This window comes from Rutidosis leptorrhynchoides, chromosome 7, assembly GCF_046630445.1.
Source record: "Rutidosis leptorrhynchoides isolate AG116_Rl617_1_P2 chromosome 7, CSIRO_AGI_Rlap_v1, whole genome shotgun sequence".
In the NCBI taxonomy this organism is placed as follows: domain Eukaryota; kingdom Viridiplantae; phylum Streptophyta; class Magnoliopsida; order Asterales; family Asteraceae; genus Rutidosis; species Rutidosis leptorrhynchoides.
In genome coordinates, this window is record NC_092339.1 from 3,569,842 (window position 1) to 3,581,748 (window position 11,907).

Genomic DNA, 11,907 nt, shown 5'->3' on the forward strand with positions numbered 1-11,907 from the left:
TATTCTTTTCAAAAACAATAATCTATTGTTATTGTTCACTTGTGCCATGTTTAACAACAAAAGTCAACAACCTCTGTCTTGTTTGTTGTGGCAACCAAAAACAACCTTTGCTTTTGTTACCGAGAATCCAAGACCAAAAAACAATTAATTTTTAATTAATCTTTTATCAAAACCATAAATGATTTTATTGATCTACGTTGATATGGCCATAAAGAATTGACGGCTGACCTACTTTTGTAAGTGTATTTCGGCTATCATCCCGAAAACGCACAACGACCTTTTTTTTTTTTATGAACTATTTGTTTCATATCTAGCTTAGGCAATTATTGTGAACACTTGGTCCCTATAAGAGCATTTATTTTTTAGACTTTTAGTTGATTTGTACTTGTCACAATTAGGGATAGCACCCGCGGGTCGTGGATGCGGATCCATTGGATCCATCACCCGTACCCGCGGATTTTTTTAAGAGATATCCAATTGAACCCTTGTTCGTTGAAACAATTTGACTATATTTTTACTCCCCATTATTAAACGGGCCATTTTGATGCACACTCTTAAAAAAATAATTTGTTTTTTAAGTTTTATTATTCAACCTCCTTTTTTCAACGGTCACGTTTTTAACAAAACATTTTACAAGTTTGGAAAAAAGTTTTTTATTGATTATCATCAAAAGTTTTCTATTGTCACTCTACTGGATGGAATTATGGCATACAACCAAAATTGCAACCCAACACTACATAAGAACAAAAAGGTTGTTTTTAATTAACATATGTATATGTGTTAAACTCGGAATAATAATAACTTATTTTAGAAAATTAACATAAGACATGTTGAAACATTTTTGTCACATTTAGCTCATCAAGTCTAATATTTATCATTGATAGATTTTATCACGTCTAGGAGTTGTTTACTTTTTTCTTGTATTAAGTCCTACTTTCATTTACCTTTGTTTGGAAAAAAGTTTTTTTTTACTTTGCTTTCCCCCTTTCTGTAAAACTCATTTAAACACTTTCTTTGTTTTTTTTTTTTTTTAAAAAAACTTCCTTTTTTTTACGTTACCCGTAAATTATAAATATATAAAAAAAACTTTTTGTTTAAATTTTTTTTCTAGTTTTTAAAAGGCCACTTGACCAATTTTTTAATTCTTTCACAACACCTGATATCGTGATCGTGACCTTTCACCAAAGCAAGAGATATTCTTGATAAACTAAACACGGACTCGTGTTTGAAATTGTCGGCCACAAAAAAATTCATTTGATAAAAGTATATATATATTTTTTTTTAGTTATAGAAGGAGACCACTTCATTTTCAATACTTCATTTTTGACAAAAAACTATTCCATTTTACCATCCCTTTTTTTTCTTACTTTAACTTTTAAGATATACTTTTAATAAAAATACAAACTACTTTTTCTTATTTTAACTTTTAAGATTTACTTTTAATAAAAATACAAACTACTTTTTGTATTTTAACTTTTAAGATTTACTTTTAATAAAAGTACAAACTACTTTTTCTTATTTTAACTTTTAAGATTTACTTTTAATAAAAATACAAACTATTTTTTTATTTTAACTTTTAAAATTATAAATTTAAGAATAAACATTAGTATGCATGAAATAAATAATGATTAATTGCATAAGTAATCATAAATGTTAGATAACATATAAAGACCCCGTCGTATTCGTATTGATCGGAATTAATCTCGACCCATGGTACCGTGTTGTCAAATGACGTGTTGCGTACATAAAGTACCGTGTTGTCAAATGACGTGTTGCGTACAATCATGAGGTCTTATTAACATAAATATAAATGTTAGTGAAGTTAATAAGAGTTAGATTACAGAAAATATAATTCAGGTGGTATAACTGACCATATATAACTTAAATAACATAAATATAAATGTTAGTGAAGTTAGTAAAAGTTAGATTACAGAAATATAATTCAGGTGGTATAACCGACCATATATAACTTAAATAACATAAATATAAATGTTAGTAGTCCAAAATTTGATATATTCGAGTCTGAAAATTATTAATAATTTCATACCTTGATTAGTGATTCGTGATCGTTTGAGATATCTTTTAATTACACTAAGCTTTTCGTGCTGATAACGTGTTATAATTCAGTAGGCTTATAACTACCTTTAATGGTTATAAGAACAAAGAGAGAAAAAGAGAGAAGAAGGAGAGAAGAAATATTGATATTGATATTTCAAGAGAAATGGTGCACCTTAAATGGTTACCATACATGTCTATTTATAGTATAAAATATTACTATGCAAGAAATATAATAATAATAAAATTAACATCCAATCTAGATATTTTATAACACAATCTAGATATTTTATAACAATATTTACTATATTGTTATTTGGGTAGATTATTGAACATTCATTTAATTGACCGACTTATATTCATAATTTATAAGTAGTGATATTTCTAAATCTATTTTTGATAAAGGGTATGTTTGGCAAAACTAGCTGGAAGCTGCAAGCGTTTAGCTGCAGGCGTTTAGCTGAAGGCGTTTAGCTGCAGGCGTTTAGCTGAAGGCGTTTAGCTGAAGCTTTTTAAATGTATTTAATTGTTTGGCAAAGTAGCTGAAGCTGTTATAAAATAAATAAAATGACAAAAATGGACACTAGAAAAAATACTTAAATATCATTATAAAAACTTTGTAATAGTTACAAAACATAAATTAACAAATTAATATGATGTATGTGCAGTGTACTCTAAGTATAATATTAATATAACAGTAAGAATGGTGTCATGAATTAAAAACATGACTGGAAAACAACTTAAAGGAAAAATGGCATATAATATTCATTCATAAACATTACATGCAGGTATGGATTATTTTTATTAATGGTACGATATGAAAATATTATTTAGTGGCAACGAAAAGTTGGTATATATCTCTATTGTTTTGAATATATTAATAAAAATGGATACTCCGTAGTCTGAACGTAAAGAATTTTAAATATTTGGAGAGGGTATTTAAGTAAGCAAAATATCAAAAAGCTCTTCTTGATATCAAACGCTACCTCACAAAGCGTTTAATTTTGAAGTTTTTACATCTCACAAAAAGCTTTAAGTTTTTTTTAACCAAACAGAACTATTTATTTAATAGGAGTTTTTTCGTAAAAATTAAAAGCTCCAAAAAGCTCGCTACCAAACATACCCAAATTCACATGAAATTACTAATATATTATTAAATGATAGTTTACACAAACTTTATGTTATAATTTATTTGAAGGTATTTAAAGAAGATAATATCAAATTGATGTGATCTATGAAAATTAAACTTGGAAAAATCACCTATCCGACTATCCGTACATATCGATTTTATTGTTATGCCTTCATTACAAACCCAATACAGATCTCGTTAAAGTTGAAACCATCCCATGTTTTATTTTTCTCTTCATGCAAGGCAAGTATATTATCTCCTAAATAAAATACAATTATACGGAGTAAATTATAATAACAAAATAAAATAATTAAAGTAATTCCATGCAAATGACAAAAACACCATTCACAGTTCAACAAACCTGTTTTTTTTCCGAGGACCCAACCGTCATTCCATCAACTGAAAACCCCACTTTAGAGTCATTTAAACGACGTCGTTGGTTCCCGCAGATCGACAGACGCCAAATAATGTTCGTCAGATAAATTAGGTTTAAATTAAAACCCTCATTAACGGAGTTAAAGTCAATAATTGGGGATTTTTGAATAAACCTAGTCCTGTAGATGTTTGTATAACTTAAATTTTTTAATTTATGTAGATAGACGTGCATAATTTGTTCGATATACAATTTAGGAAACCCTAATTTGAATAGAAGGTTTTGTATCTGTGAGATCTGGTTTATATAGATAAGTAAGCTACAATTCGATTTGATTTGATTCGATTCGATTCGATTCGATTTGAATTGAATGGCGGATCATGAAGATGATGATTTGCAAACAGCTTTACGAATGAGCATGCAACACGAACCGCCAGAACCCAAGAGGAGCAAAGCAAGGGACGATAGCGTTGACATGGCAATGGACGAGTCGTCTGAGGTGAAGAATCGGCGGTTGCAGAGGGAGTTGATGGCGGCCGCAGCTGAAAAACGTATGTTGGCGGCATCGGCATCGTCGCCGGCGCTGGCAGCGGTTGCTGTGGCTACGTCTGTTGCTAGTACTAGTGTGACGAAGAGTGTTCCTTCTTCGTTGACAGAGGATTCATCGTCGAAATTGGATGAGTGTGTGCAGGTGGTGAAGGAAGAGAAGAATTGGGGGGAAGAGTTGCCATTGGAGGAAGCACATCAATTGTTTTCTATGGTGTTTGGAAACGAAGTCTCGAGGGGGATACTTACACAGTGGAGCAATCAGGGCATTAGGTATGGTGATCGGTTATTAAATTATGTAATTCGATTGAAATATTTATTGAATTGAATTCATATGGATGTCTGCTTTATGTATGGTATAGTTCACATTGAATTCTCAATGTGACCTTATTGAACAGATGATTAAGAACATGCTTCTAGCGCATGTTGTAATTAATAACTAAAAATTGGAACTTTGTTTCTAAATGCTGGGTTGTTAGGTTGTAGTTAATCAAATTATGTATTTTTTTTAGAGAAGCTGACACTCTTGAGCATTAATTGCTGTTCTTGTTTGAGTTTGCTGTTGAAATTAAGTTTGGGATGCTAGGATTCTTTATTTAGGTGGCTGAGAAAGAAAAAGTTTTTCTTCATACAGTAATTTGGATTTAGGAAAAAGTATCACACGCTAATATTGTAAACAAAAACCACAAGATAGCATAGTGGTCAACATCTTGATATCCTTCAGGTTCAAACCTAACTAGCAGCACTTCTTGGGTGACAGGAAAGGGTCAGAAAAGGTCACGGGATAACCCACTTAGGCCGTGTACATCTGAGTTAAAATGCTCACTTCCCTGGGTAACTTGGATAGGTAAAACCTCACCCGTTTACCTGTTTACTACTGTAAACTACTTGTCTCTAGCTTGTCTAGCCACTACATCAGATATATTCGATATAGGCGTTCGTTTGCTTTTGAATATTTCATGCCACTGGTGAAAGTATACATTTGAAGGTTTGTAACGCTGTATAAGTGTTTTGTTTGATCTTTTTGATCTCTGGATGTATATGTTGTGAAAATACTCACTTCTGGGTAGCCTGAATAGGGAAAACCTCAGAGTCACAAACATGTTTGCGTTCTTCATAATTTCAAGTCGAGAACGTAAAATGATATTTTACGCTTATTTAGTGAACACATGTTCTTTGTAGGTTTAGTCCTGATGAAGAAACATCAATGGGCTTAGTTCAGCATGAAGGTGGACCATGTGGTGTATTAGCAGCTATACAAGTAAATTCTCTAGTTCTGTAACCTCTGTACTTTTGCTTGTATGTAGTTTTTATTACCATTCTTCAAAATTTGTAGAATTGAAAACAATGGTGTTCCCTGTACAGACCTGGGATCTTACTTTTGATTTTATGTGTTGACCAAGTATTGCGAACACTTAGTACAATTGGTATAGATTTTCATCACACATGGAAGTAATTTAATGGGTGCAACACCCAATTTTGTTTACTATACATCGTAGCGGCTTTCAACGTTCAGTAATTTAGTATCACTGCTTAAAACTAAGGATGCCATCTGATTATACAATTTGGTGCTATTCTTTTCCTTTCTAAGATGATTATATTTAATCAGAGTGTAAGGCATGGTATATTGTGTACACTTGATAGTTGTAAACTTCTATTTAGACAAAGATTATTAGATTCTTGATGAATTAGACATATCGTATAAACTAATGTATATCTTTGGTGCAGGCATTTGTTCTTAAGTACCTCCTGTTTTTCCCACATGAAGTAGTACCGAATACACCAAAAACATCAGTTTCAAAAAGATTGCAGGAAGCTCAAAACTCTTTGTCAAATATCTTTGGGTCCCTAACTGAAGAAACAAAATCAAGGTAATTTTTCACCCATTACTATTGGTTGGTTTGGGTTCATCAATGAGTTTATGTATGTTTATGTGATGATGCTAAAAACTAAGTGAAATAAAGAAATGTATGGTTACTGCTTGGCTGAAAGTCTACCATGCAAATGAAACTGAACTAGCCAGTTAATGTGAGGGGTTATTGGTAATTTTGGCGTGTTCTTAAATTAGAATGTTAACAGAAAATTTATACTTACTTGCAGGGCCTTGGTCAGGAGTATGAGTGAGGTATTATTCTTGTGTGGAAATAATAAAAGTGCAACAATTGCATCCTTAAAAATAATTGGCCGTGAGATTGAAGGTAAAGATGAAAGCTCAAAAGATGAGGTAATGTGAAGCTAAAGTGGGATAATAATACTAATATAGTGTTTTTTTATGGATTTGGTTTATTAGATGTGGCAAAATGGATGTGGGTGGGGGCTAACGGGTTGAAACGGGGTTGTGGTGGTTGCCCAAAGCATTATTGTCCAGTTTTCTGTATTAAATGTGTCAGTAATATATAGAACCTATATTATATTATTGAACAATAAACTGAAGTTTCTAAATGAAATTATATGGGAGGTTTTATGCATTAATAATACACTCTGAAAGACTTCATGCTTTTTTTTTTAGCATGTGACATGCTAGTCACCTTGTAAGTTAATGAGTCGATATTGCGACCTCTAGGTTTTATAGTCAGCGTGTGCATATGCAAACTTGTACCTTTTTTATGAGATTAAAGTCTAAAAAGATTATTATATCCAACAGATTGTGGCTAGATCTCTGGATGGTTTTTCAATTGAATCAAGTAGTGATCTCCAGAATGTTCTGACAGTAAGCACATTCACATCACTTGCAAGTGCTGTGCAAAGGCTTGAAGAAATGATCCCGATATTCCGTAGTCGTATGGGGGCATTATTATTCCTAATATCTGCTTTGCTTTCTCGAGGACTGGTATGTTAATGAATGAATATAAATATATTTCAGTGGTCTTTTAGTGTGTTAAATCTAGTCTCATTTTGGTTTCTCACTCTTTTAAAGTTGTGCTAATGTATATACTCTGTACTAAGAATCAATCACCAATTACCATGGTTCAAAGTCATTTAGTTAGTCAAATGCATTTGTCTGTTTATCAATTTGTCATATCTTTCTTTTGTTTGCTTTTCAGGAAACTGTTCAAGCTGACAGGGATGACCCTAGCCAGCCATTAGTTACAGCCCCATTTGGGCATGCTTCACAGGTATTGATCTAGAATTTAAGCTTTCAGTTAGAGGTGTCACATTCAACCCATTTACTTAAGTATATGTCAATGCAGATCATCTTTATCTCTATCTAACATATCAATATGTTGAATAATTTTTTTGCCAAAAGGAAACGGGTTAAGCAAGTCAAAAACTATCAGAAGCGTATATATAATGTTTAATATGAATATGATTTGATTATTATTATTAATTTTATTTATTTATTATTTTTTGCTAAAATGAAACGTCAAACAGCTCATTTTAACCTCCAATTTTCAAGCTTCTTAGTCCTTGGTCTATTTACGAGAGCCTTGAGTTACTTACCTGAATTTATCTTGTTGTGATCAGGAAATCGTTAATCTTCTGCTCTCTGGGATGGCCGTTGCTAATGTTTTTGACGGAAAAATGGACTTAGGCGGTGGCATGTTCGTTAAAGGTATATTAACGCCTGTAGAAGTTGGATTTCTCACTTTACTCGAATCCCTTAACTTCTGTAAAGTGGGGCAATCATTAAAATGTCCAAAATGGCCCATATGGGTTGTTGGTAGCGAGTCTCATTACACAGTTTTATTTGCTCTCGACCCAAAAGTCCAAGAAGAAAATGAGTTTGAAGGGCGAGAAACGACAATTCGTAGAGCATTCGATGCACAAGATCAAAGTGGTGGTGGCGGTTTTATAAGTGTAGAAGGGTTCCATCAAGTTCTTAAAGATGCAAAAGTCAACCTCCCGACCGAAAAAGTCAATCATCTTTGTGGCTCGGGGTTTATTGTATGGAGTGAGTTTTGGCAGGTACTTTTGGATTTGGACAAGAGTCTAGGAGGGTTAAAAGACTCGACGGGTTTAATGGGCAAAAAGGTCTTTGACCTTTACCATTTTAACGGGATCGCAAAATCAGTTTCTGGAAGTTCGGGAACTGAGACTCCGGTTCAAAGACCAAGGCTTACAAAGTTGCGGGTTTCGGTTCCTCCGAGGTGGACCCCGGAAGAGTTTATGGCTAATGTCTCGTTACCTGGCTCGAGCTCAGGTGGTGATGGTTCGAGCAAAGATGGAGTGGTTGAAGTGTCAAAACCCGAGCGTACTCAACATGCTCCTTTGGTGGACTGCATCAAGACTCGGTGGGCTCGAGCGGTTTGCAATTGGGAAGGAGACCCACCTAGCATAGTTTGAGCGCGTGACTCGACCGCAATGCTGGCGGTCTCAAAAATTTTCAGGATTTAAGAGATTCAAACACAAATACATAGAAAAAGAAGTTATATGTTGGTTTGTTTGGTTGCATTGTGTGCAGTAATGTTGGACTGTTGATTCTCTTATTTGTTTACCAAGCTGCAAGAAAGAACAAGTTTTAATGGTCGTTCATGGTAGTGGTGAATCTGAAGCTTACAGTCTTCTGTTTGCTTGTATTTTATGCATTGAAAGTTGTATTCTGGTTAGGATTTGATCAAGGGCTAGCCTTTAATTTCAAAATTTCGAATTGCAGGATTCCCATATTTATGGTATTTTTTCAAGCGGACTTCTTTTTTCATATTAGAATTGTTACAGTTATGCAAATTAATTTGTATTTTCATAATTTCATGTGTATTAGTTGTTGGACTTCTTGTCAAGAATCTTTGTCCCCTTTTTCAAATCATTATCCCTGATTTTCTAGTTTTTCATTTGTAATTATATTAATCAAATGCGATTACCACTAGATGAAAACATAATGAAAGAAATACTTTATCAGTAACAAATACATGCTATAAAACAACATAAAAAAATTCTTACAAGACTATAAAATCAAACACTTTCAGGTTTCAGATGAGATCTTGTCTTGAGGGCCCCGCTTGTGTAATTTGTCAATGATCCTCCATGTAACTGCATCAGGGTTTATTCCATTCTTTTTCATTTCTCCTAAAATCTGGTAAGCTTCTTTCTTCAAACCCAACTTACAAGCACCTTCAATCAAAATATTATAATTGACAATATTTGCCCTAACTCCACAATCTACCAATTCATACATAAAATCACACGCCTCGTTAAACTTTCTAGAACGACAAAGCCCTTTAACAATAGCTGAATATACAAAGTTGTCGTGAACCCCCGACGGCCAAATAACCTCATCCCACAACACCTTTGCTTCATCTACTCGATTGCATTCACATAATCCATCAATCATTATCGCATAAGTAGTACTGTCAGCAGCTACATTACTAGCTATCATCGAGTTAAAAACGTCCATTGCTTCATTCGCTAAATGAAGCTTAAACAAACCACGAAGGACCACATTATAAGTTACGACACCAGGATGAAAACCTTTTCCAGGCATAAGTTTATAAAGCACATCGAGAGCTTCTTGTTTTCGTCCAATGTTTAATAATCCACTGATAATCGTTGTATACGTTACACTATCAGGAATGCAAAAATTAAACTTTTTCATAATCATATCGTCTAGTACCTTCACCCCCTCTTCGACTTTTCCCATTTTACACAGCCCGTTAATAACAGTGTTCAGGGTAACTACATCCGGATGACATTTGCCCTCGAGCATGACAACAAGTGTATTAAGAAGCTCGGTTGAAACATCATTCTTCACGAGACATAAAGCTCGTAGATAAATATTGTAAATTCTAGCCTTATCTACCCCTTTTTTGTTCAACATGATTTCAAGAAGTTTTTTCGCCTTCACAAGATCGTATTCTTCTAAACATAGACATTCAATCAGAAGGTTATAAGTATTCTCCGAGGGTGCATAACCGATTTCAAGCCCTTGCTCCAATAACTGATACGCCCTCAAATATCCACCATTTTTGGCAAGACCATGAACAATAGAATTGTATGAAACTAAGCTTGGAACACACCCTCGTTTCCTCATCATATAAACAATCCTAGACGCACCATGATGTCTTCCATATCGACAAAGTGAATCTATCATTTGCCCATAAGCAAAAGCATCGTTTACACTCTTCCCTTGAGGTATCTTTTCAGCAATATCAAAAACCAATTTATACATTCCTTCTTGACATAAAGCATACACAAGATTCGAAAAAGCAGCATGATTAACATGATGACCAACATTTTCATCGGCCATCGTTTTCCATAGCTTGTCAAGCATTGAGCTTTCAAGATCAACGTCCCTTTTACGAAGAACCCCGCGAATCAAGACACTGTATGTTAGCGCATTAGGCCTTACCCCACATTCAGACATTTCATCGAACAACTTATGTGCGGAACCCAGTTCCCCAATCCCACAATATCCATTAATCAAAGTCGTATAAGTGACCTCATTAGGATGATGCCCCAAACTCTTCATATGAAAGAACAACACGTGTGCAAAAGGAACCCACGAAAACGAACAAAGCTGATTGATTAAACGGTTAAAATTCACCAATGATGGCACAAAATGAGGCTTCACCGACATAATTTTATGCACAACACGTAACGTCACGTGAGGCCTTCTCCCCCAATCTAACAATCGTGCAACGATCACATTACAGGTCCGTTCATCAGGAATAATAGAGGAATTATCAAAACAGCAAGACAAAGATGACATAAAACGTCGGTGAGCTTCATCAAACCGATTGGAATCGCAAAGAGCGTGAATGATGCTGCTAAGGTTGAGCGAATCGAGCTGATATCCATGAATGCTAAGGTTGTCAACAAGGCAGATTGCTTCATCTACCTTGTGATCAATTGCACATAGTTTGTGGATTCTTTTGGTCCAGTAAGACCTATTAGTAACACTTTCTTCAAGGTGTTGTTTTTGTTCTTGCTGTTCTTCATCACACACAGTACTATGCGTGAAAAAGGGAGCAAGTTTTATGTGACTGCATAGGTAAAATCTAACCGTTTTGTTTCGTGATTGGATTTTGGGTGAAAACATACTCCTCATGTTCGAAACATAGCATCATATGTTACGTATATGTGACCATCCCTGAAGTCAAAATAGTAAAGTTCATAAATAAAAAGGTTCATTATAAAACCACAGGAACTCAATGATAAAAAAAATTCAATCTTTAACTATTACTGTGTTTGTGTAGGTCTTCTTCAATTAGTAATAACTAATCAGTAGTTTGAATTAGTCGAAGCAGTCACTGTAGTCATAATTAATGTAATTCTTCTCTGTGTGTAACTGTTGGGTTTTCTTTTAGACATATGATCAAACACCTTGCGTGCAATCAGTGTAGTATGATACGTCAAGCACATACATGCATATTGGGGTAACAAGTAAGGAGAAAACAATAGAAAGGCTTAACTAGTAAACACGTGAACAATGTAATCTAATAAAACGATATAAAGCAAATCATAGTAGTATTATTTATCCATAAAGATAACCGAATTACCGAATTTTAGAAGGCCAACCTCATCAAATTACTGTACTATTTATTAGTCCTTGTATAGAGGTATAGGTTGAATGTAGGGCCTTGTAACGATACATTCTATAAGTTATAATAATACTTTTTGCTTTTCAAAAAAAAAAAGTCCTTGTATAGAGATATTAAGCTAAACAAAACTAGAGTATAACTTTTAAAACTCACATAGGGAGTCTATTCTAATCTTATATTATGCTAATTACATATGTCATAAAAAACTCTATTTCAATCTCAAAAAAAAAAAAATTGTTAGCCCATAATGTCATCAATTTTTTTTTATTTACATTTAACAAAATTTAAGAAATATTTTTAAAAAATGTAATTAGGTTATATTTTGTCAG

At 33.7% G+C, this 11,907-nt stretch overlaps 2 protein-coding genes across 2 annotated transcripts; one reads left to right on the forward strand and one right to left on the reverse strand.

Annotated features, from left to right (window-relative positions):
• Positions 1 to 3,686: 3,686 nt before the first annotated feature.
• On the forward strand, positions 3,687 to 8,742 carry LOC139857233 (uncharacterized). The gene is made up of 7 exons (XM_071845969.1): positions 3,687 to 4,376; positions 5,286 to 5,364; positions 5,832 to 5,974; positions 6,204 to 6,327; positions 6,748 to 6,933; positions 7,148 to 7,219; positions 7,569 to 8,742. The coding sequence occupies exons 1-7, from the start codon at positions 3,928 to 3,930 to the stop codon at positions 8,385 to 8,387; spliced, it is 1,872 nt and encodes a 623-aa protein (XP_071702070.1). The 5' UTR covers positions 3,687 to 3,927; the 3' UTR covers positions 8,388 to 8,742.
• A 199-nt stretch (positions 8,743 to 8,941) lies between these two features.
• On the reverse strand, positions 8,942 to 11,118 carry LOC139858103 (uncharacterized). The gene has a single exon (XM_071846959.1). The coding sequence runs from the start codon at positions 11,083 to 11,085 to the stop codon at positions 9,004 to 9,006; it is 2,082 nt and encodes a 693-aa protein (XP_071703060.1). The 5' UTR covers positions 11,086 to 11,118; the 3' UTR covers positions 8,942 to 9,003.
• Between the last annotated feature and the right edge of the window lie 789 nt (positions 11,119 to 11,907).

What these genes read in the sequence shown, in the direction of transcription:
- LOC139857233 (XM_071845969.1), top strand. Translation starts at nt 3,928, where the DNA reads ATGGCGGATCATGAAGATGATGATTTGCAAACAGCTTTACGAATGAGC. An exon ending in ACTGAAGAAACAAAATCAAG is followed by an intron (nt 5,975 to 6,203) that starts GTAATTTTTCAC and finishes ACTTACTTGCAG; the next exon opens with GGCCTTGGTCAGGAGTATGA. An exon ending in CTTTGCTTTCTCGAGGACTG is followed by an intron (nt 6,934 to 7,147) that starts GTATGTTAATGA and finishes TTTGCTTTTCAG; the next exon opens with GAAACTGTTCAAGCTGACAG.
- LOC139858103 (XM_071846959.1), bottom strand. Translation starts at nt 11,085, where the DNA reads ATGAGGAGTATGTTTTCACCCAAAATCCAATCACGAAACAAAACGGTT.